The sequence below is a fragment of the Miniopterus schreibersii genome (assembly GCF_964146895.1).
Source record: "Miniopterus schreibersii genome assembly, chromosome: 15".
Lineage (NCBI taxonomy): Eukaryota > Metazoa > Chordata > Mammalia > Chiroptera > Miniopteridae > Miniopterus > Miniopterus schreibersii.
This window is the reverse complement of record NC_138115.1, coordinates 51,213,905-51,240,202: the sequence shown is the minus strand read 5'-3', so window position 1 is coordinate 51,240,202 and position 26,298 is coordinate 51,213,905. Positions and strand designations below refer to the sequence as shown.

At 37.5% G+C, this 26,298-nt stretch overlaps 1 protein-coding gene across 1 annotated transcript in view; it reads right to left on the bottom strand.

Moving 5' to 3' along the window:
- DOCK3 (dedicator of cytokinesis 3) overlaps positions 1-26,065 on the bottom strand; it is a gene marked incomplete at its 5' end in the record, with an annotated part of 138,424 nt that extends 112,359 nt beyond the window's left edge. The window contains 4 exons of the mRNA XM_081159497.1: positions 2,503-2,651; positions 21,904-22,000; positions 23,454-23,509; positions 25,994-26,065. Coding sequence (XP_081015623.1) covers positions 2,503-2,651; positions 21,904-22,000; positions 23,454-23,509; positions 25,994-26,065 — 374 coding nt within the window. The remainder of the gene's footprint in view (positions 1-2,502; positions 2,652-21,903; positions 22,001-23,453; positions 23,510-25,993) is intronic.
- Between the last annotated feature and the right edge of the window lie 233 nt (positions 26,066-26,298).

Below are 26,298 nucleotides of genomic sequence, written 5' to 3'. Positions count from 1 at the left end.
AACCTTTTATACACCATACCAGTGGTGCTAAATACAAGAAAATACAGCAGTTTCAGCTTTATGCAAATGTTGGCATTCATCAGGCTAATTCTCCCCTGAGAGCAGTGTTTTCCCTCTCCTAGAAGTGACTAGAGCACAGCACCTTTTAATTTCTTGATTTCATGAGGAAATAAGAGAATGATTAATGGGTGATCTGATAAAATAGAAGTCAAGTTCCTCCCGCTAAGATTGACTTCAATGGAGGAAGAGTACTTTTCAAAAGCTAACCTGGAAGACTGTCCTCATGGGGAGAAGGCAGAGATGCTGCACAGTGAGGAGCAACACGTGCTCACCGCAAACCTCCCTCTGAGAAAAGGTTCCTAGCTGGTTTTTTCCATGGTTTAAGAATAATGAACAGTAAGTGCAGGGAATGGTCAGCTTAGTCTATTTTCTATCTTCACAGCAAAGGGAGGCAGTGCAGCAAAGCAGTTAGGAGCATGGGCTCTGAGGTTATATTGCCTGGTTTGTATCTTGGCTCTTCCACCGAGACACTGTCTTACCTATCATCACAGGCTGCTGTAAGGATTAACGCACGCAAAGCACTCAGCACACTGCCCGGCACTGAACTGCTGCTGCTGCCATAATTATCATCAGCATGTGTTTCATCATGAGCTAACATACGGCCCGCAACCCGGGCATGTGCCCCAACTGGGAATTGAACCTCAATCTCCTGGATCCTAGGTCAATGCTCAACCGCTGAGCCCCGCCCCACTGCGCTCAGAGATTTTTTTTAAAAGTTCTTTACCAATCTCTCATTCTCTCTGGGGCCAGGTAATTTCCTTTAGGGCAAGGTATTTTGTTTATTCTGGTTTCTGTCTCTTCCTTATGGAAGGATTTCTTCAAATATTTGATAATACTCGATTGTCCATTCAGATTTAAAAGGCATTAGAAAAAGTGTGGGGAGTTTTCTGTACATGGGTGGATGACCAGCAAGTTTCTCTTTCTGCTCAGTGGAAGGGCTTTGGTCATTACATTTTGAAACCCTTAAATGCCACAACATGGAAGGCTCTAAAATAAGGTCCCAGTTCACATTCTTGTTGTCCAGTTTCCTCCCAGGCAGTTGGTCTTCGTATTTGTTAGTCTGAAGGGGAAACACCCGGCTGCCAGGCATTCTCTCCTGGTGGTGGGTTATTCCTTTTACATACTTTTAAGCAATCTCCCTTTTTTAAGCTCAAAGGCACACTCCTACCCTCCATGATTCTGGGAGCTACAGAGGAGCAGCTCCTTCATTAGCTAAAATTTCCCCACATATACTGGGCTTCCTCTATCACTAATCCTCCAACTACTTTCCACTTTCTATATCTCATTTATTGCTGGTCCCCCCTCATTCTTTTTATTTTCTATCATTTCAGTGATGTCTTGAGAGTGAGAGGAACTAAAGACTTGTACTAATATACTTAAGGTATATGTATATGTTTTCTTTCCTTTTTTTTTCTTCTTTTTTTTTAATCTCTGCCTTCAGGTCCTTTTGATTTTCTAACTGACCATGAATCTCATTATCATTACTCCAATAGGATCTGTAGCTTATCTTGATATATAAATATCAAGGTATATGTATATTGTAAATAGAAAGCAACCTGGTCACTTCAAAGTTCAATGGGCCTGATTTTAAGAGAATGAGACAGAAGTACCTTGAGGATTATATGTTACTAAGTCTAGGGAGAAATAAAATTTGAATGCTCTTTACTCTAGCTTCCCATACCAAAGTCTTAGGATTGTACTTGTACGGCTAGAGCAAATAACCACACCCATAAATGCAAGACTATAGTTGAATGAAAATTAGTTACGAATATTCTGAAGTAGAGATGTAGAAATTCAAATTTATAGTAATTTTTTTCTTAATCCTCGCCCAAGGATATTTTTTTCCGTTGCTTTCCAGAGAGAGTAAAAGGGAAAGAGAGAGATAGAGAGAAACATCATGTGAGAGAGATGCATCGACTGGTTGCCTCCCGCACACACCCCGACTGGGGCCAGGGATGGAGTCTGTACCCGAGTTAGTGCCCTTGACCGGAATCGAACCCAAGACCCTTCAGTCCACGGGCCAACGCTTTAACCACTGAGACAAACTGGCTAGAGTGAAATGCTTATTTGGATTCACTATAAAATGTAAAGAACACCAAATGCACATTTTTAAAAAGGTACAAAAAGATAAAACGAAAGCATATTCTGATTACTGAGGTCTATAATCAAGGAATTTGAGCTGGAAGAGACCTCAGTAGGTAATGCTGTCCAATCTGACTTTTCAGAAGTGAAAACGGAGGCTGAGAGAATTTCAGTGAGTAGAACCAGTGAGTGTCCTTTGCTATACTAAAAGAAACTCATACTAAAAATGATTAAAGCTTAGTAGAGAATATAATAATAACTTTTAATCACTAAAGAGAAGCTTTGATCAAGTACAAACTCCATGAGGACTGAGTTCTTGTAAATAAAACTGAGAGATGCTCAAATGTCAGTCATACTTACTCATTCCCCCAGTCCAGTCGCACGGTGATGTGCCGCTTAACTTCCCGCACCTGATCCTGAGTCAGGTGACCAGACAGCAGCTGCCTTCGAAGGTCAATAAGTTCATTCATCACATGGCGTAGTTTGTAGAAAAGATCTACTTTGTGTTTCTGAAAGAGCATTTTTGGTGTTGGATGAAATAAAAAAGGGACGTGGAAAGGGAATGAAAAAAGAAAGAGAAATAGTTAAACTATGAAAAGTGCTCATTTCTCTAACCCTCTAAAAAAAGCACTGTAAAGAGAAGTTTATTTAAGAATCTTAAAGTCCTTAGTTTGTACTGTCTAAAAACCTCTACATAGTGACATCTAACGAGTACTATAATTGATCTGGATTATGCACAGTACTGTTTATCTCTACTCCATCTGGACTACTCATTTCCCAGTAAACAAAGTTACTAAACTTAATAGGAACAGAAAGTTACACAGGAGCCTAGATCTATCTTCTCTGACAAAAGGTACAATCCTGTAACAACAAAGATTCCAACCACCCAGCAACATCTCTGGTTTTTCCAGGAGGAATACTCAAGCTGGGGGAGGGAGAGCGAGATTCACTTGCCCTATTTTGAAGGTACTAAGGTTTCAAAATAAAGCCAAAGTCTCTGGAGTAACACTCACTCCAGTTTTCCAGGCCTCATCTAGCTTTAATTAGCTTTCATAAACAGTATCTGTCCCTAGTGTCACAGATTCCTACTCATTTTAGTTTAATAAAAAGTGTCACTTTTATAAGAGTTAAGTGGGAACCTTTTAATGAACTTGACGTCATAGTGGCTATACTTACAAGTAAAAAAATATTAAGTGCCATGACAGTAAATACTTGAGTAAAATGATATACTTAAGAATATAGATTTTAAAACTAAATTCCTATTTGCTTGCAAGTGACATTTTTATTTTAGAATTTTTAGGTTTCTCTTTGTATTGTGGAGAAGCATAATTTTATATAATTAAAATGCTTGGGATATAATCTATCTAAAAAGAATGCTTTTAAAGACAGATCAACCTATACTAGCGATTTTCAACTGGTGTGCTGCAAGAATTTTTAAAACATGCAATACCTGACTATTAACAGGATCACTGACCTCTTTTCCCTTATATTGTCAAATAAAAAAATGACAACAGCCAACACAATAGCTATCCAGTGTGAATGAATCAAAATTATACCTATTTTTTTGTCAAATAGGCAAAAATATATTTTTTGGTGTGTCGTAGACTTTTAGCAATTAGTTTGTGTATCATGAGGTGAAAAACGTTGAAAATCACTGACCTATACTATGGTGTTAGTCAAGTCTCTATCTGAGATTGCCCCTAAAAGGGGGCTTGCCAAAATAAGCTTGATTTAAGTGGCTATAAATAAAATTAATTATAAAGCAAATTACAAACCAGTAGAATCAGCTAATGTTTTTAGGTGGCAGTGATCTTATGAAAAATGTTCAAAACATCATAGCATACTACTGAGAAATCATCTAGTGGAGCATTAGACTTTTAAAGGTCTATCTTAGAAATTATTTTTAACTAGATGACCTTGGAACCATGTGCTCTAACTACATCCTTTCAATGGCACTCTGTCCCCATATGAAGAAAAGTTAAGCACCCTGATGGGACACAATCAATGCTGGCAGAAGGGCAGACTTTACAAAGTCTTGTCAGCTCTAAAACCAACAAAGCCTAAGCAAACACATCATCTGGCAAATTGGGATCTTGAAGATAAGCAGTAAAGGCAATTCTGTTTTGATAAAACAGGGCTACCTATCTAAAGTTAAAATAGAAAGTTAGAATTACTATTTTCCCATCAAACCATACACAAGAATCCACTGCATACATACATGAGCATTTATTCGTTCACTCGGTTAACAAATACTCATGGAGCACTAGCTGAATGCTATCACTTTGTTGTGATCAAAAGTTCCTACTCCAGTGATGTTTTCATTCTACACAGCAGAGGCAGACAAGAGGAAAACAAACAAATAATGACGATGACAAGTTCTAAGGGAAAAAATTAAAGCAGAATAGGGACAGTGGGTAGCCAAGGGTGGGTTGGCTGGGGCATGAGAGGTGGTACTCCTTCAGGTAGGGTGGTCAGGGAAAGGCTTCTTTGAGCTGAACTTTGCGTAGAAACATGAATGAAATAAAGTAACAGCATTTGAGAAAACTGGGGAAGTTTTAGAGGAGTAAAAAATCAGCAAGAGCAAATGCCTTGATGTGGAAGTGGACTTGGCGTGTTCATGGAGAACAGAGAGATCAGTGCACCGGGAGCTAAGTGAGCAAGGGGGAGAGTGGTAATGATGCAGTCAGAGAGGAACAGGGACCAGATTAGGCAGGCCTTTGTAAGCTATCTTTGGCTTTTATTCAAAGCAAGGTGGGAAGCCACTGGAAATCTACAGCAGAAGAGTGATGTGATATGACTTAATTCTTGAAAGCATCACTCTGAGTGCTCTGTTGAGTAAACCATGAAGAAGAAAGAGGAAAGCAGGGGCTCCAGTCAGAAGGCTATTTACTTCAACGACCCATAGAATGATGACTGACTGGATGAAGAATGGTGATACAAATTTTAGGGCTTTGAGTTTTGACATGGCAGAGTTGTTAGCATCTGCTGATAGGTTAGAGGTGGGATGTGAACGAAGTCAAAGATCACTCTTTTTCCTGGCCTGGGAACACAACTGAAAGAGGGAAACATGATTAAATTTGGACATGCTAATTTGAAATTTAGAGGTCAGGAAAGAGAGAAGTATCTAGCAGAGAAAACTGAGGGAGGGGTAAGCAGGGAGATGAGAGGAAAAGCAGTACTGAAAAGAGGGTCTTAAGGAGGACTTTGTCAAGTGCACTGAGAGGCTAAATAAAATACAGACTGAGAACTGGCCACTGGACTTGGGATTGCAGTGGCCACCACTGACCTCTAAAAGGGCAATTTTATTGGAATGAAGTGAGTTCACGAGAGAACAGAAGATGGATGAACCTACAAGATATTATGCTAACTGAAATAAGTCAGACAAAGAAAGACAAACATGATATCACTTATACGTGGAATTTAAAAAAACAAATGAACAAACGAAACAAAACAAGACTCTCAGACAGAGATCAAACGGATGGTTACCAGAAGGGAGGGGGTGAGAGGATGGGTGAAAAATAAGGGGAGCCCTGGCCAGTGTGGCTCAACAGTTAGAGCATCAGCCTGCAGACTGAAGGGTCTCGGGTTTGATTCCGGCCAAGGGCACGCACCTCGGTTGCAGGCTCCATCCCCAGCCCTGGTTGGCATGCAGAAGGCAACCAATGGATGTGTCCCTCACAGTGTTTCTCCCCCCCTGGAAAGCAAGGGAAACAATACCTTCGGGTGAGGATTAAAAAGGAAGACAAAGAGAAAGACGGGAATGCAGTAAGAACACTGTGAGGACGGCGCGGTGACAGGGTCACTTCACCTCACGTGGCGATCACGTGGTATGGCATGTAAATGTCAAGTCACTATGCTGTACACCTGAAACTAAGATAATGTGTACCAACTATATTTAAATTAAAAAAAGAAAATGAAAGAAAAAATGGACAGAGCATAGATGACTCTTTTGTAGAATTTTCAGTAACTGGAAGCAAAGAAAAGGGTCGCAGAGCAGGGTTGTGTGATCAAGGGATAAAGTCTCAGGCTGTCTGTGTGCTGAGGGAATGATCTAACAGAGAGAGAATCTGATGATGCAGGTGTTAAATTCCGGAGGAGCCAAAAAGAGGTGAGTCCCAGGTCAAAGGGGAGGTTTCCCTTAGGCTGGATACCCTGCACTTTGTCACAAAGAGGAAAGGTATAGAATATGACTAATGCCACAAGTAGCTGGGAGATGTGAGGACAGAACTGTATTTTCCCTCTGGTTTCCTTAGTCTCAAGGAAATAAAAAGCACGAATATCAGCTGAGAGTGAGTGGAGTGGGAGCCAGTGCTAGAGGTTTGAGAATAGAGAAGATGTAAAACAGTTTCATAGACAATGATAACACAAATCAGCAGGGGAAATGTAGTTCAACTGCCAGATGGTTTTGAGATTCGTGAACATTAATTAAAAGGCTGTGCTTTTTGTTAAGCCAAGTATATTTGACCCTTGAACAACATGGGTTTAAACTTGGCAAGTCTATACATGTATTTTTTTCAATATTAAATACCTACACTGTTTTCAATCCCTGACTGGTAGTCTATGGATGCAGCGAGCCAACTGTATGCATTGGTCTATGCTATTTTATATAGGAAACTTGAGCATCTGCAGATTCTGGTATCCATAAAAAGTCCTGGAACCAAACCCTGAGGATACCAAGGGACAACTAAGTTTTGGAGGAGTCAAAAGCTATACATGGATTTTTGACTGTGCTGGGCATTGGCACCCCTAACCCCTGTGTTGTTCAAGAGTCAACTGTATACTGTATGTTGATACTGAAATATCACATATATGTGTATATGTACATATGAATACATATATACAATATAAATGTACATACACAGACACAATATTTATGTAACATACACACACACATATATACAATATCTATTAAAGAATACACTAATATAGCCTTTTAAGGCACTATACAGTTATTTTTTTAATCAAGAGTTTCTAACAGATGGTATTTTCCAAAGATAACTATGATATCTCTTACTCCAAGTGCTCTTCTGCAAAAATGTGACCTTGACACTCCTCTGGTATAAGGTGAGTCCATTTCTCATACACCTGAATCCAGGCAGGCCTGAGACTGCTCTGGCCAATCAAACATGACCGCAGTGAGTGAGGCTAGGTTCTAGGCGCAGCCCTTGACTAGTCTAGCAGCTTCTGCCTCTTGCCTCTCGGAATACATGTTCTTGGAAGGTTCCCTCTCAGAATCCACCTGCCATGCTGTGAAAAGCCCAAGCTACGAGGAGCAGCCACAAGGCGACACTCCAGCAAGCAGTCCCTGCTGTGCAAGTGAGCCATCTTGGATGCCATGCCTAGCCCAGCCGAGACTTCAGAGGACTGCAGCTCCTACCAAAATCTGACTGCAACAAAATGATAAAACCCTATGTAAAAACTGCCCAGTCCAGAGAACAATATAATAAGTGTTTTAAGCCATAAACTTTAGGTAGTTTATATGATGACTGTACAGTATTTTTTGTAACAGAAAAATCAGTTAGTTTCTAATTATATAAAGCTGGGAACACTAACCCTGTACCAAGAACAAAATGGATCATATAATCAGAAAGCAGCATTATTATTACAATCAATGTGGTGCTAATTTCTTTTTCCAGGCCAACCTAATGACCTCTTTGACTAGAGACCTCAATACTAGAGTGTCCGTGAGCATTGCTCTAACACCACACTGCACTCTTGAGTTTGTTAATAGAAGACCACACACTATTCAAGGTGAGCAATCGGGGCGGCGACTGGTCTCAGAGCACACGGTTTACCCAGGATTACTGGCACCACAGGACAGCTGGATATCCCACTCAGGCTGAGCAATCCTTTTCTACTGAAAGGACTGTTTCTCAGTAGATTAAAATAACTGTATAATTAGGCAGGTGGTAAGGTTTAGCTTTCCTACACAATCATCCCCAGTTCCTGTCACTGCTAAAATAAAAGCAGGGGGAAAATTTTCTTTTTAAGTATAAGAAGAAAAAGAAATCTGTAGCCCGTCTTAGCAACACGTTCAGCCTCTCCAAAAGCTCAATAGTCTAGTATTTGTCAAGAACAGTCACAGACTATTTGGAAAGTATACTGAAGAATCAGCAGAAACTATAAATTTAACTACTTTGCAACCACATGCCAAGTTGAATTTGCCTCATCATTGTGAAAGAATCCCTGGAACTCTGCAGAAAAAATCTGAGGTTTAATACTCTGATTTAAAAATTATTTTTACTAAACTGCATGTAACCCAATGTGGAAGAAAGGTTGTGCTGTGATGATGCCTCTGAATTAGTAGTTGAGCAATATAGAGTATCCATCATAAAGTATGCCACCTTTATTTTAAAACTATATATATGCCTAAAGATATGCAAACATAATTATAAAACTATAATTAAAGGAAAATTACATCAAAGTACTGCTCTCCTCAAAGAGAACAAATGTGGAGATTAAAGATGGTGGCAGGCTGAGTGGAAACTACAGTGAAACCCTCCTGGGACCAAACTAGAATTACAACTAAACTATAGAAAAACCATCCTGAATAATCAACTGCAACTGAAGACGAACTGGAGAGCACCCTCATAGCCAAGGAAGAAAAGTGGAGACCACACAGAGACTGGTAGGAAGTGCAGAGGCACAAAAGGGCTGGCTGGGCTCCCACAGGCAATGGCTGAAGGTCCAGAGGGAGACCTCAGCTGTGGGGAGTCCCCACTGAGGACTCTGGGGTCTAAACCCCAGCCCAGAGCACCAGAACTGAGAAAGGTGCCACGTAACATCTGGCTTTGAAACACAGCCGGGTTTCTGTCTGCCAGGGAGAGGCAGCTGGAAATGCAGGCACCCCCTTAAAGAGTCAACACACAAAGTTTCATGTGCAGCCACTCACCTTGGGCTCCAGCAGAGGGAGGGCAGAGTAGACTGGAGCTATATGAGGAGAATCTAGGGTGTGGGCTCTGGAGATAGAGCTTAGAGGGCACCCCTCTGGATTCCAGTGCTGAGTCCTTCCCCCAAAATGCAGAGGACATCTTTCTCAGGCATACATTTTACTGCTTTTGCCTGGAGGGGGAGGGGGGGCAATTGCCCCACCCTCCAGGAAAACCTCTGGCCCTACCCTAAGGAGTTTCTATGGCATGAGGCTCATTAAGAGACTGGTAACAATCAGCCACCCCACCCTGTGGAGTTCCTACAGCCTGAGGCTCATTACAAGAATCAGATTAATGAGCCTACAGGCAGAGGCAGACCTCTGGGTGCTTTGAGTCTTTGCCTGATCTGCTTCTGGACCTGGGCCTTGGAAAAGCAGACTTTGGTGTGTATCTTGGTCCTGTCCAACTGCACCCAGCCCCAGCAAAGGAGACCTCAAGCTGAGAGCTGTTGATAGCTCCAAACAGGGTACTCAAGGCCAGTCACAAATTGCATCTGACATCGGCCTGCACCAGAGACCCTCCAAAAAGACTAAGTCCTAACAGATCTACCTAACACATAGAAGCAAACCCAAACAGGCAGCCAAAATGGGGAGACAAAAAACAAGCCCCAAATGAAAGAACAAGAGAAGTCTCCAGAAAAAGAGCTAAATGAAATGGAGATAAGCAATCTATCAGATATAGAGTTCAAAATACTGATTATAAGGGTGCTCAACAGCATGAAAAAAAGATATGGAAATTATAAAGGAAATTAAGAATAACATAGTAGGAATAAGGATACATTGGAAGGAATAAACAGATTAGAGGAAGCTGAGGATCAAATCAGCGAATTAGAAGACAGGGTAGAAAAAAATCATTCAATCAGAGACCCAAAAAGAAAAAACAATTAAAAAACAGGAAGACAGTTTAAGGGAGCTGTGGGACAACATGAAACATAACAATATTTGCTTTAAATATATATATATATATATATATATATATAGTATTTATATGGATGAATTAAGGCCCATGAGTAGATGCACCAACTTTGGAAAAGTGGAGAAATAAGAAAAGACATGCCCTACTAAATATCACGACTTACTTTATCACATATTAAGACATCCCACAAAGCCATTTTGACAAAAATTGGCACATTACAGAAAACAAAAAGGAGAGCCCAGAAACAAACTGGTATGAGCAGCTGGTATATAGTAGAGATGACATTACAAATCAATGGAGAACAAACAGCTTGATTAGTAGGTGGTGTGGGGAAAACTGGCTTATAATATTGCAAAAAGTAAAGTTGGAATTCCAGATTTCCATCTGGAGAGTGAATTCCAGATGGTAAAGACATAAATGTAAAAGGTAAAACTATGGAACTAATATAATAAAAAGTAGTGGGAGTATCTTTGTGACTTTGAGATGGGATAAGATCTGTTAAACAAGACTCCAAGCCACAAACCACAGGAAAAAACTAAGGGTGATTATATTACTATTTAGAATTTCTGTACAATCAGGGAATCACAAAGGTAACAGATAGATGACAGACTCTGGGTAGAGACAGATATACACAACAGCCAAAACTGGCAATGAGAGATATAAAAATGATAAGGAATTGCTACAAATCAACAAGAAAAAGACAAAACCCAACAGAAAAATAGACAAAGAATATGAATAATAATTAACAGAAGGGGAATGATAAAAACAAATATATAAAGCAATGGTCAGCAATACTTCTAATAAGAAAAAAGAAAAAAGACAATGAGAAAACCACTTTATATCCACCAGAATTGCAAAAAAAAAAAAAAATCAAGATAGTAGTGCAGCCTAGCCAGCAATCTGGGGAAGATATCTGGTCAGTTAAATAGGCATATACTCTACAAGGCAACAATCCACTCCCAGTGGTAGCCCTGAAGAAACACTTAACAGGTGTTTATTACAGCACTTTTTAGAGTAGCAGGAAGTTGAAGGCAAACTAGGAGCAACAAGAAATAACAAACTAGATGTACATATAGCAACATTATATTGTTTAGGGAAATATAAATTTCAATAACTTCTGCATAAATTAAAAACACATAGTAAAGCCTTTGGGAATAATATATCCAAGAACATATGTTAATATATTAGAGTAAGTGCCCACAGTAGTGGTGGTGAAAGAACAAGAGAGAATAAAAGGAAATATACATAAATTAGCAAGACAAGAAAGGAGCCTTAAATGGACTGATGACAACTGTGCACAAACCAGGGAATGTGGACAACTCAGCCATACTTGAGGTCCAAAAGAAAATATAATAAACAAATCAATATGCCACACTATTACTCTACCATGAGAAATAGTGTGAGAGCCAATGCCATACACAAAGAGTCAGAACATCAGAAGCCTGCACACCTGGAATGGACTCTGACAGGGGAAATGGGTGTGTCACGTAATGAAACTCATCTCTCTATGCTGTATAAATGCCTATCTTCTTCCAAAGACTGGGCCTCATGAAATCTCCACTGGCTCTAATTGCTCTGAGCAGTTAATTTCTAATGCATTCCCTGGCTTTTACCTCTTTCTGGCTCAAATCTTAAATGCCACTTTATTTCATAGCTGGCTCCTAAAAAATCAGTTGTCTCCGCATTAGACCCTGGACCTTGCTGACCCTTTGCACCTACAGCTTACAGGGAGGGTATGGCCCCGAATGAAAGGGCAGGGCCAGCCTCACAACACTCCCTTTTCGCTAATAAAATACCTGGATGGGCATTTGACTCTCTGAGTCTCTTTTTTTTTTTTTTTTTTTTTAATCCTGGCCCGAGGATATGTTTATTGATTTTTAGAGAGAGGAAGAGAGAGAGAAAGAGAGAGGGAGGCAGGGAGACGGAGACAGAGACAGAGAGAGAAACATTGATCGGTTGCTTCTGATATGCACCCTGACCAGGGACCAAACCCACAACCTAGGGATGTGCCCTGACTGGGAGTCGAACCCGCAACCTTTTTGGTGGACAGGACAACGCTCCAACCAACTGAGCCACCCAGCCAGGGTTCTATGATTCTTTTTTTCTGTTTCTATCATTTAAAAATACTCGTCTGGCTGACACATTTTTCTTTAGGTAAATTCATACTAGATCCTAAAAAGTGTGGTAGCTGCATTCTTTTTCTAAGCTAATTGCTACTATGCTATGAAGAATTATAGATTGCTTTTGTCACTAACTCCTTATTTCAAAAGTTCTTGGGGATGACAACCTTGTTTTTACCTTATTTTATTGCCTATTTTATAGCATTTAAATTAGACCTGGCCTCTGAACTGCCTATTACTGATATTCCCTAGAGTCACTGACTTACCTGGTGTAATGAATTCCTCCCCACATTAAGCCTTTTTTCTCAATCCTCAGTAAACATCTCTTCTGGGACCCTTGACTCTCATCAGCATTTGTTAAGCTTATGACAGATTTTGTCATTGTTCAAGGGTCATGGGCAGAAAAATCAGTGTTTCCCTTTAGTTGAAAGTTTTAACACTTTTGGACCAAGAATATGGTAAGATAAAATTATATTAAATGTCAGGAAGTTGTCATTTTAACAATACTGCTATTAATTAGGTGAGAAGCAATACAAGTGATAATAAGCTCTGAATTATTATTGTCAGTTTTAGGCCTTATTTTAATAAAAGAATCAATCTACTTATATCTTATAAGAAAGAAACCATGTCATGTTATGATTATCCATAAAAAGAAGTTTAATTCATCAGCAGTATCACTTTCAAACACAAAGGAGAATAAACAAAGTCTATTTTGGAATTATACCTGGGTAAAGTTATTTCAAGGTTCAAATCTAAGAAAGTAGCATATGCAAAAAATATTGGATATGCTCTTCTCATTCATTCTCTCTCTCTCTCTCGACTTTCCTTCCTGCACTAAGAGCTACTGTGAAAGAATGGGAGAACAGGGGCCAATACCCAAACCCATTACCACGATCCTCCATAACTAAAACAGTGAATCAACATGGGCCCAATTCCTCAGCTCCTCTCAGATACTTGGTAGGAGACGTATGCTAAGCTACTCTTCTTCCCACGTTAAAAAGAACACGATAATATTTTAAACAATAATAAAATTAAAAAAAAAAAAAAAAAAAGAACACGACCTCTCTCTAGCAAGAGACACTATAAGGATGCAATGCGTCTTTCATACATGTGAAATACATGTTACCACCAGGTTTTAGTAACATGTTACATGTATCAAATGCATATGTAACTTCAATCCCAAAACAGCAAAAGAGAAAATTCAGAACAGAGTATCTGAAAACTTAAAATTTTTCAAAGTCAATGAAAGACATCAAGCCACAGATTTAAGCGGTGCTAAGAATTCCCAACATGGCTGAAAATATTTAAAGGGGGACACAGAGAAAAAGGAAACCATGAAGAGTCTGTCATAAATGTATTTTACATATCCAGGTATAAAATATTCAATACTTATAATTCCTTATATTTTTACACTGTAGTCAGCAAAATGCATATGCAATGAGCAGGTGACATACTAAAGAGACAGATAAGGCTATTATATAACCTAGATTTTCTACAGGACCCCCAATCTAGAATATTCTAATATTCTGTACTATTTTCGCCAAAGAATAATAAAATGCTCATGCAATTCCAGTATGTCCTCTCCCAGCTGTCCTCTCCCAGATTATCATCTAAAGGCAGCACAAAAATCCTCCATTAGAACATTGGCCTGCATGTACTTTTTTTTTTTTTTAATACTGAAAGTAAAAAACTAGAACAAGATTGCAGGTCCTGGACTGGGGTCCAGGCAGCTAGTTTAGTCTTTGGCATGATGGCAGTGGAAGTGCAAAGAGCCATCTTTTTGAGGCCTGTCATCACAGAAGCCTCTCAAAAAGGGCACCCTGCAAGCCCCCTTCCTTGATAATGACTGGAGGACAGCTTTGCACCTTCTGTTAGACTCAGTTTACTTTGCCATTACTAGCTCTGTGATATGAGACAATTTTTGTTACCTCTCTAACTCTGTTTCTTCATCTGTAAAATAGAAATAATACTATCTTCTTCAATGCTATCATGTGGATTTGATAAAAAAGTCTGTAATATAGTAAGCACTCTAAAAGTGTTAATAGTATGGTTCATTTCAAAAAAGTTTTTAACATAGGCCTCCAACATCATTTTCCTTTTTTTCAATTTTTAAAAATTAAATGTATTGGGGTGACATTAATAAAATTCATGTTAAGTTTCAAGTGTACAATTCTGTAACATATCATCTGTATACTGCACTGTGTGACCACCACCCAAAATCAAATCTTTTTCCATCACCATATATTTGATCCCCTTTGCTCTTTAATATTCCCTCACCCCCATTCCCTTGGGTAACCACCATATGTCTATGAGTTTTTGTTTATTTTTCTTGTGTGTTCATTTGCTACTTTGTTTTATATTCCACATAAGCGAAATCATATGGTTCTTAATTTTTTCTGTCTCACTTATTTTGCTTAGCATAATGTTTTTTTTTTAAATGTTTTTATTGATTTGAGAGAGAAAGAGATAGAGAGAAAGAGAGAGAGAGAAACATCTATGCGAGAGAGCAACACTGATCAGCTGCATCCTACACAAACCCCCAGTGGAGATGGAGCCTACAACCCGGGCATATGCCAAGACTGGTGCATGCGATGACGCTTAACCAGCTGAGACACCCAGCAGGGCAAGCATAATATTCTCAAGATCACCCATCAACATCATATTCTCTAAAATTAGATCCCACCCATTACAATAGAGAGATGCAGCACTATGTCTTCAGTAGAAAATAAGAAGGTCTCTCTAGCCTACTTTATTTTAAGCAAATGTTTTTTTTCCCCTCCAATTTTCTCTTCTTGGCACGGGCTACAGCAGGGATTCTAACTGGACCTGGGGAAAGAGCTACCAACCACCTCTGTGGCTTAGCCTCATACCGAGCCAGTTGTTTTTCCACCTTCAAAAGCAGTGAGCTGGGGCAGCGCATTTGATACAGTCAGTGCAGCACCAAGGCATCTACCAGCACAAGGGCTGGGGAGTCGGGGGAGATTTGGTTCTTTCTGGATCCCCGTTTTAAGATGAGGTGGTTCGCTGATACCATTTTAACGTGTGTTTTTCTAGTGTCTCATTTTTTAGTACTTTTTATTATTAAAAGTGTACTATTAAAAACACAAATAATGTAGAATTAAATTCAAAGTCCTCTGCTTTCTGTGTGTGTCTCTCCCACCCACTTCCCATTTCCACAGTCACCACAGTTTGATGTGTATATATGCTTCCAGACTTTTGTCTATAAATGTGCATCACTGTGTATCTCTTTTCCTAACATCATACTAAAATAAAACATTTTTCCTTACATATTCTGCTCTATAACTTGTTGTACAATTTTTATATAATATATAACTTTTAAGTTCAATACAAATACATTCATTCATTTAACAGATACTGTGTATTTTTGTTAAACACAATGAATATTTATTAGGAAATGAATGAATGTATGGGTACATATAGGGTGCACTGTCAGGCACTGGGTTATACAGAGATAAAGAAAATAAAACAAGCACTTATCTTCACGGAATTGACAGGTTAGCAAGGGAAACAATGAGCACTAAATTATAAATCAAAAAAAGTCACTGAGCCCGGCTGGGCGTGGCTCAGTGGTTGAGCATCGACCTGGGATCCAGGAAGTCACGGTTCAAATCCCAGTCAGGGCACATGCCCGGGTTGCGGGCTCGATTCCTGGTGAGGGGCGTGCAGGAGGCAGCCGATCAATGACTCTCTCATCACTGATGTTTCTCCCTCTCCCTTTCTCTCTCTGAGATCAATAAAGATTTTTTTTTCCAAAGTCACTGAAGGTAATCCACACAGTAACTACTGTGATAACAAATAACCAGGGGACCTACGTCAGCTGAACTTCTAGGGAAAGCCTCTCAGATGAAGCAACATTTAAAGAGAGACCAAAGGATGAGGAGGAGTCAGAAAGTAAAGAGCCAGGGGACAAACATTCCAGGTGGAAGAATCAACAAGAGCAAAGGTCCCAGCTGGAAACAATATAGTGCCTGGGCAAAGGGGTAGTGGAATGGAGATGTGGACAGGGGTCGTGACCAGGGGTTGGCATTTATCCTAAATGCAATGGGAACCACTGAAAGGCTAACTACGGGAGGGACACTATGAGCCCACATGCATTTTAAAGAGATCATGGTTCCTGTTGTGTGGAGAGAGGAACAAAGGGAAAAGGAAATAAAAATGCCACACACATCCCATTTCCTCCTCTCTTTATTTAGGTCAGTGTTATACAGTTTTTCCCTTAAGAATCTAATCAGTAAGAAAAGATGTAGAGAAACTGAGAGACTTAATTTAAGATATAAAGAAATAATGGAGCTTATTGAAAGATTATATATGTAAAAAATGAGGAAGAAAATGAAATTACCAATTAAAAGACTGGATAGAAAAGTTTCTTAAGAAGGCAATGAGATTTTTTTTCTTTTTAACTTTATCAAATAAATACACATAATTCTTAACCGGTCCCAAATGAAGACTTTTCAGTTGTTCCTGTTCTCTTCAATTATCAATGACGGGGCACAGACACTCTTCTACTGACATCTTAGTGATCCAGGGAAGGCACATCTGTGTTATAGAGTCTTATAAGTAAAACTGCTTTGTAGAAGGATAGGACATTTAACAGATTAATAGATATCACCAAATTGCACTCCAAAATGTTTATATCTACAGCAACATCAAATATTAGTTATTGTCAATCCTTTTAGTTTTATCAATCTCCTAAGTAAAAGTCCGTACCTCCTCTTAATTTGTATTTATTCCTATGAATGGTTGAGCATGTTTCAGTATGTTCACTGGTGGTTTGTACTTCCTTTTCAATAAAATGTCTGCATAAGATCTTACTATTAGAACCTAGACGAGTATCAACAGCTGCTATTTGGTGCTGCTTCTGGTTCTGTCCAAAACTCTCCCAGGAACTTCAAAATTTAGTTTAGGGTATTAATAAGCCCATCTCCTCTCCCAGTATACATTGGCCAGTCAGCTACCTGAGAGTTCAGGGTGAACTCCTGGTTTACTACCCACTGATAGTATCCACTGAAGCCTACCCATTTCAGAGAAGAAAAGGCACAATATCACCCCCAAAGGCCAGAAAACACAGAGCTCTCTCAAGGATAAAAAAAAGAAGAAGAAATTGTCAATACCTCCAAGTGAAGAAGATATTAAAAGCTACAGTAAATCCCTTTTTTTAACTGTTCATATTTGGATGGCTACTGATTTGCAGTAAGCAATGTTTAAACTAAGTTTCAGGCTGATATTTTTACACACCCACTTCTGAATCCTGACTTAAACAAAACTGCCTTCCATTAACTGTATATGAGAAATTTTGGTTGCCCTTCACATTTCTGGTATCTTTAGCAGTATTAAAATAAATTGCTTATAAACACATAATGGCACTGATATCCAAAACTAACTACTACTGTTAATGGACATTATACGTGGTCTCACTATTCTGCATATGGTCTTGCAAACGGGGTTCAACAATACTTAATGAGAGAATAAATGGCTAAATAAATTGATGCACCAGGTTATATACATAAAATAGAATAATTATTTACCTCCTGATAGACTTATGTAATGACTAAATCAGGTAAATATTCAATACATGGTAATTTTAAAATATAACTACCAACCTTTATTAATACACTAAACTAAATTTATCAAGGATGATAAATTTCTAGACTATATTATTTTTATGAATAGAATTTCTGCCTTTTTAAAAAATTTTACTTTTATTGTTGAAAGTATTACAGATGTCCTCTTTTCTCCCTCCATTAACACACTCTACCCCGCTCCTGCCCCCTCCCCAGGCCTTCACCACATTATTGTCTGTGCCCATGGGTTATGCATATATGCATATAAGTTCTTTGGTTAATCTCTGCCCACCAACTTCCTTCCCTCTGAAATTCATCAATCTGTTGCATGCTTTGATGTCTCTGGATCTATTTTGTCTGTCAGTTTATTCTGTTCGTTAGATTCCACATATAAGTGAGATCATGTGATATCTGCCTTTCTCTGGCTTATTTCACTTAGCATAATACTCTCAGGGTCCCTCCATGCTGTCTCAAAAAGAGACTTCCCCCCGCTTTTTTTTTTTTTTTACAACTGCATAGTATTCCATGGTGTAAACGTAACACTGCTTTTTTATCCACTCATCTACTGATGGGCACTTGGGCTGTTTCCAGATCTTTGCTATTGTAAATAGTACTGCTGTGAACATAGTGGTGCATATATTCTTCTATTTTAAATATTAATCAGTGTATAAAGAAACACCTGTTACAGTTCAATATGCAGGTGTCCCCCCAAAAATGTATATGCACTCTGAATAATTATTAATTCCAATGGGTTAAATCTGAAAAGATCAATTGAGCTATTAGCTGTTGAAGTGTGTATACATTTTTTTGGGACACCTGTACTAATCCCACCAATGTGTGTTCAACAGCAGAAAATCAGTATTGTGAAAAAGAGACTGTGAAGAAACAAAAGTAACTAAGAACACACATTATGTGGTCCTTATGAGAGGTAATCACAAAGATAAGAAGCAATCTTTGCTGAAACATTAAAATGTCTATGGCTGAAAAAGATGAAACACCAAGACACATAGAACGGACTGGAGAGAGGAGAATGTTGCCTGGAGAATGGACAGAGTTAGTATGTGGTTGCTAGGCGATGCGTTTCTAGACTGCAGCAACTTACGATCACAGCAGCCTGCTGCTCCTATAAACGATACTATGCTTGAACAACTTTAGAACCCTTTTGTAACACCCTTTCTCATACATAAGCCTGAGCTTAGTCTGACAACACAGGCAACAGAGCTCTATATAAATGCACATAGTTTTTAGGCTATGTAATTTAATCTGCCTCTCCAATATTTTAATGCCACTCCTTTAAAATATAAGACACACCAACCCTGGCCAGGTAGCTCAGTTAGCTAGAGCATATTCCCAATATGTCAAGGTCACGGGTTCGATTCCTGGTCAGGGCACATAAAAGAATCAACCAATGAGTGCATAAGTAAGTGAAACAACAAATCGATGTTTCTCTCTCTCTCTCTCTCTCCCTAAAATCAACAAATAAATTAAAATATAAAGCATGCCAGATGTAAGACAGAAAGAATACACCTAGTATATATCAAGAGAGAAAATCCAAAAGAACATGATTATTCAAAACATTCGAAGAGGCAATGTAAGCTGTAATAGGTTTTTTTTGAAATCTCAAAAAATACTCTAGTAAGAATAAGAACCAGCCTAAGAAAGACTATACAAAAATCATGTCATTGTGTGACTGGTTGGGGATAGAGTGTAGGGTGGGATAAATTTGTTACATTGGTATATCAGACATGACATTTATAGCAGCCAACCTCATCTTCACAGTTGAATATAGAATTTGTCCTTCTTGGAGACACGTGTCACAGACACACTCAGACAAACATGATTAAAGGGGTACGATGAGGAGGAATAAATGAACATCATCTATTTTATTTTAGACTGTAATTCCATACTTGCATAATTTTTAATAAATATTTTTAAAATAATAGTTTGAGGTTCTCAGCAAATTAAGAAAGTAGAGAGATTTCACATATACTCCCTACTCCCACAGATGCAGAGCCTCCCCCATTACCCAATCTCCAACCAGAGTGGTGCATCTGTTACAAGTGGTGAATCTACATTTACCCATTTTCATCATCCAAAGTCCACAGTTACATCAAGGTTCAATCCTGGTGCACATTCTATGGGTTTAAGCAGATGTATAACAACACATATCCACCATTATAGCAGCATACAGACTTACTTCACTGCTTTAAAATCCTCTGTTCTCTGCCTGTTCATCTCTCCCTCCCTCATAACCCCTGACAACCACTGATTTCTTTTCTGTCTCTATAGTTTTACCTTTTCCCGGCTATCATATAATTGAAATCACTCAATATATATAGTCTTTTCAGGTTGGTTCTTTCATTTAGTAATATGTACTTAAGGTTCTTCCATGTCTTTTCATGGCTTGATAGGCTCATTTTATTTTTAATGCTGAATAATATTCCACTACCTGGAGGTACCAGTTTATTAATCCATCACCTACTAAAGGACATCTGGGTTGCTTTCAAGTTATGACAATTATGAATAAAGCTGCTATAAGCATCCTGTGCAGGTTTTTGTGTGGACATAGCTTTTAATTTGCATAGTTTTTTCTTAATCAGTTTATTCATCTATCTATTCCACCACTCTTTAAACTCTCCAGAGTAAAGATCACAGGCCACTGCCTTTCTATTTCCAGGTCCTAACAGGGAGGATCTGGGTATATGATAGGTTCTCAGTAAATGTTGGTTGAACAGGACAGACTGAATCAGACACAGGCTATTCAATAAGTATATTATTAGAAAGTAGTGAATCATGGGCTCAGACTCCAAATATTTGGGGATGGAGCATATACAGTAGATATTTTATAAAGGTAAGCACTAGACAGACTGCACAGGAAAACAAAAAAGATGCTACACTTGCATAGGATTAAAAAAGTTATTTAAATAAATACTGGCAAAAACATATTGGGGAGGGCCACATGGGGACATTATGGGAACAATACATCTTTGGTTTATTAAATGAAGTTAAAATATTCCATTTCAGTGTCTCTAAAAACATGTTCATACTTGGGAAAAACTGTTGACCTTAGGACAGAGGTCTCTGAGTTCAATTCCTCTTTTAATTATTTCTATATGTTCTGGTGCCCAGCATGCCTGGCACATCATAGTAGGTGCTTAACACATACTTGTTGAACTGCTATAGGCAGAATTGTCATTTTAAATGGGTAACACAATGTACACCAGTTTCAAAGCCCATGAATGTGATAACCTGTACAATCAGAACCAAGTAAATAGCTCTATGACGCCCTTGGTAAAAACCACCCAGACCTTTTTCATCTATTAAATGGAAAACAAAAAAATTAATATTTAATATTAATGAGGCTGTGGGGGAAAATATGACTCTTCTGATATACTTGATAAGAGCATAAATGAAAAAATATTGTTGAAAAGCAAAATTTCCTCTTCAAATTACTTTAAAAAACAACTAACAATAAAGTTGAAAATTAGTATACAAAAATGTTCACTAAGAGTTTTTAATAGTAAAATTAACAGTGTATGTCCAATACAGTATATGCCATTCCTATGATAACATACAACTATTTATTCAATTTAAAATTGTTATTAACCAAAAATCTGTGATTATTAGGAGTAAAATCAAATGGGTTTACTCCATCTTGTTCAGAATCCAAACCCTGTCACTTATTTTTGGTCTAAATTTTGTGTGTCCTATCACTGTCCAAGTTTCCAGAGGATATAGACTGGGTTTTTATTAATCTTTTTATTAATTGTTGGCCTAACAGAGAATGTCATATATATGACACATTTTTTACATTTAGCAGCTGTAAGAAACTGTTGATACAACTTCTTGGCCTTTACCTACCATTAGGTTCACAATGTAACTCTCAAGTCTGTTCATTTATTCAGAAAATACCTGCTATATGAAAGCTTCTGGGGGTCCAACAATGAGTAAAATAGCCAAAATCCCTGGTGTTACGGACCTTACATTTTACTGACTAAGACAGGGTGGAGAGACTGCAGGCATATGAGTAATGTGTTCTCTTCAGGTTGATCAAACCTGAGCTTACTGTGTTTCAGTTAATATTAAGAACATACATTTGAAAAACTGCAAACATTCAGAAATCTAAAAATTTTGCAATTGGCATAGGCAAAGTAATTTTTTCACTTGGGATAGTGAAACTTTAATGATATAATAAACTAATTATCAACTACTTACCACATAGAGTTGTTTCCACAGACTGGCCCATTCTTGTAGAGTTGCTGTAACCTCAGTCACAATAGAATCTTCGAGTGGAACCACAGTTTCATATTGCCTAGAACCACAACAAACGGCCACATTATCTTTGATAAATTACCAGAATGCTGTCTACTGCCCTTTTCAACATGTATAACTCAAATTTTAAATTCATGCAAATATAAAAAGAGGCACACCTAATTGATTGCAGATCCTCTGCAGTAATATCCTGCAATAGTGTAACTGAACTGAATTAACGTAAAAACATTTGGGTTTCGCTGTACACATAGACACACTCAGTTTTACTTTTTAGAAATACATATTGTATTTAAGACAGACTTTTAAAAATACCATTTTAAGCTTTTTTTTCTTTAAAGAAAGACAACAGTACTGCCCAAGTCTTGCTTATATTAATATTTTAATCCTCACCCAAGGATATGTTTTTTTATTGATTTTTAGACAGAGGGGGAGAGAAAGAAACAGCCTCATTGCTCTTCTTCATCTATACCAGTAGCAGTCATGTGATGTCACCTCTTCAGATGTTTGAGCTCCAGTGTCTCTTAAGATCCATCTTCCAAGTTTCTGGGTTCTGGTATCCCCAACCTATTATCTTTTATATCCTCCAACCATTAGAGTGTAGACAGCTTTCTGCAGTTATTATTCTGGGTTTTATCAGTATTTTTTCTTTTTTTCTTTCACTGTTCATATTTGTGTGTAAATAATTCCCTATTTTAAATTGTACCTTGTAAAGTGACTCCTAAGTTTCTCTTTTCCTGACTAAACCCTTACTTACCAGAAGGTTACTCTGATGGTCACTCAACCTCAGGTCAAAAACACTATTTCTAGTACCAAAGGCTATCATAGTTATATAGTACCTTAAATTTTATATTTTCAAGTGGTGAATTTTGAAAAATAAAATAATTTTATAATACATATTACTTTTAAAAATAGAACATGACATTAAAGAAATTTTTTTTTTAAATCACTCACAATCAGACAGTGCAAAAACAAATGTTAACATTTCTATGTATTTACCTCTTGTCTCTCCTCTACTCAGAGATTGCTTTTGTCTCAAATCTGTGATCAAATTATGTATCCATTTTATACACTATCTTTTTATCCTTAAGGTATGCCTTTAATATTTTTTCCAATTTCTACCAGCAAAAGAAAAGATTTTAAAATCTCCCTCACTTTGACATATATAAACAAAATGTCAGATTTATCACTAATTCCTATCCTATCAAGGACTATTCTCAAAACAGTACATCACTTTTAAAAAATACTGCATGCATAATTGTTTTCATAAAATTCATATCTCAGGTTACCTTTCCAGGATACAGGAAATCAAATTAAAGTTGTCAGTATTTTAACAAAAAATTATGTCCTCAGAATTATATATGATGAATGAAGCAAGTATATTTTTGGCAGGAAAACATGTCAAAAGCATATTTATACAATGAGCAAAAAACAAAAAAAGCCCTCCTCTGCAACCAACAAAAACTGTAAATAAATTAGGAAGGCCAACCACTTACCCTCTATTACTAACAATTGCCTTTTTCAGGTGAATGTAATTTGCAGGGAAGATTCCCTGTAAAAGAGAAAAGATTTTCTATTAGAAAAAGTAATCTGTGATTAACATCTCATCTATACAAAAACAGCAGTCAGATTTCAGCACAGCAATACTCTATCAACAACTTAATAGATCACTTGATGTAGCAACCACTTTGCTAATTAAGAATGCAATGTTTCACAAATATATTCAATAGAAATTTCATTGTCACTTGCAATCAGAGTCTATCCTCAGGGGAAAACTGTGATCTTAACTATGAAAGATATTTTTTAAGTTACAGATTGAAAATGTTCCATCAAATCTCTCTCAGGATATAGGCTTATATACAGAGCTTGGCACATATCTACAAATCCAAGGATACTGTCTAACCAACAACACAGATTATTCAGCTCGGCATTAGAGAAGCAATTCTCAGACTCTGGCTAATATTTGTATTCACAAGAATTAATCAATTTGGGAGCCTCTATAACTATCTCTTCTTTTATTCTTTCCAAATGGTTTCCACTTTGGTATTTGCCATAATATGATTTCACTTCCCTAAGGGATTAAAAAAAAGTATTTTGTTTCTAAAAAACAATTAAGTTTTCCAATCAATGTTTCATCCTTTTCCATATAACACAAATGGCCTAAGTGTGTTATATGCTTTGGCCCACACCACTCACCATAATAAACTCCAGCCATACCACACAAGGCCATCAGCAGCTAAACTACAGTAATGCATTCACTCCTTGGTTAAATTTATTCCTCAATATTTTACTGTTCTATGCAAGTGTGAATTGGATTATTTTATATATTTCTTTTTCAGATATTTGTTAGTACATAGAAACACAAATAAATTCTGTGTGTTAATTATATGTCCTGCAATTTTACTGAATTTATTGATAAGTTCTAACGACTTTTTTGTGGAATCTTAGGATTTTATACAAATAACATCATATCATCTGCAAACAAATAAAATTTTACTTCTTCCTCCCTGATTTGAATGCCTTTTAATTCCCTTTCTTCCTAGTTAGGACTTCCCAGTGCTATGTTAAACCAGAGTGGTGACAGTGGGCACTCCTGTCTGTATGAGGTTGGCTGTGGACTTGTCATATACAGTCTTTATTAAGTTGAGGTATGTTCCTTCTAAACCAAATTTGTTAAAGAGTTTTATTCATGAAAGGATGTATTTTGTCAAATGCTTTTTCTACATTAATTGAGATGATCATGTGGGTTTTAATCTTTCATTCTATTAATGCAGTGTATCACATTTACTGATTTGAAAATGTTGAACCATCCTTGCATCCCTTGGATAAATCACACTTGATCACAGTAAATAATCCTTCTAAAGTGCTGTTAAATTTGAATTGCTAATATTTTCTTGAGAATTTGTGCATCTATATTCATCAGGAATATTTCGTCTATAGTTTTATTTTCCTGCAGTGTCCTTATCTGGCTTTGGTATCAGGGCAATGCTGGCCTTATGAGTCTGAGAGTGTTCCCTCCTCTTCGACTTTTCGGAAGAGACTGAGAAAGATTGGTATTAATTCTTTGAAGTTTGGTAGAATTCGTCAGTGAATTCAACTGGTCCTGAACTTTTCTTTGTTGAGAGGTTTTTGATTACTGATGCCATCACCTTACTCATTAAGTATTCAGATTTTCTATCGCTTCCTGATTCATTCTTGGTAGGTTGCATGTTTCTAAGAATTTATCCATTTCTTCTACATTATCCAATTTGTTGATATATAATTGTTCATGTACTCTCTCTGATCCTTTGTCTTTCTGTGGTATCGGTTTTCAGGTCTCCTGTTTAATTTCTCATTTTGAGTCTTTTCTTTTCTTCCCCTTAGTCTATCTAAAAGTTTGTCAATTTTATCTTTTAAAACAACCGGCTCTTAGTTTTGTTGATTTCTTGCTATTGTTTTCAGTCTCCATATCATTTATTTCCACTCTGATCTTTGCTACTTCCTTCCTTCTGCTAAATTTGGGCAGAGTTTCTTTTTCTAGTTCCCTGAGGAGTAAGTTAGGTTGCTTATTTGACATCTTTTTTCTTATTGCAAGCATTTATCACTATAAACTCCCCTCTTAAAATTGCTTTTTGGCATTCCATAGGTTTTAGTGTGCTCTGTTTTCCTTTTCATTTGTGTCAGAAAATTTTTTCCTCTCGATTTCTTCTTTTACCCACTTGTTGTTCTGGGGGTGCTGTTTAATTTCCACATATTAGTGAATTTTCCATTTTTCTTCCTGTTATTGATTTCTAGTTTCATATCACTGGAAAAGATACATGGTATGAATTCAGTCCTCTTCAATTTGCCTTCTTATGTGACCTATCATATAGTCTATTCTGAAAAATGTTCTACTTACAACTGAGAAAGTGTGTCTTCTGCTGCTGATAGATGAAATGTACTATATATATGTTATACAAATTTGGTCGAAAGTACTGTTCAAGTCCAATGTTTCCTTGCTGATTTTCTGTCTGGATGATCTATCCACTGATAAAAGTGAGGTACTGAAGTCCCTTACTATTATTGCACTGTTATCTACTTCTCGCTTCAAATCTGTTAGTATTTGCTTAATATGTAGTTCAGGCTCCATTTTGGGTGCACATATATACTTATGGCTATTATATCTTCTTGATGAGTTGACCCTTATCATCATATAATGACATTCTTTGTGTAGTTACAGTTTTTGGCTTCAAGTCTATTTTGTCTGATATAAGTATAGCTACCTGTGCTCTCTCTTAGTTTCCACTTGCATGTACTTTATAATTCTTATAAAAACCTTTAATAAGTCACCTTTTACTTTTCTTTAACCACTAACAGCTATGA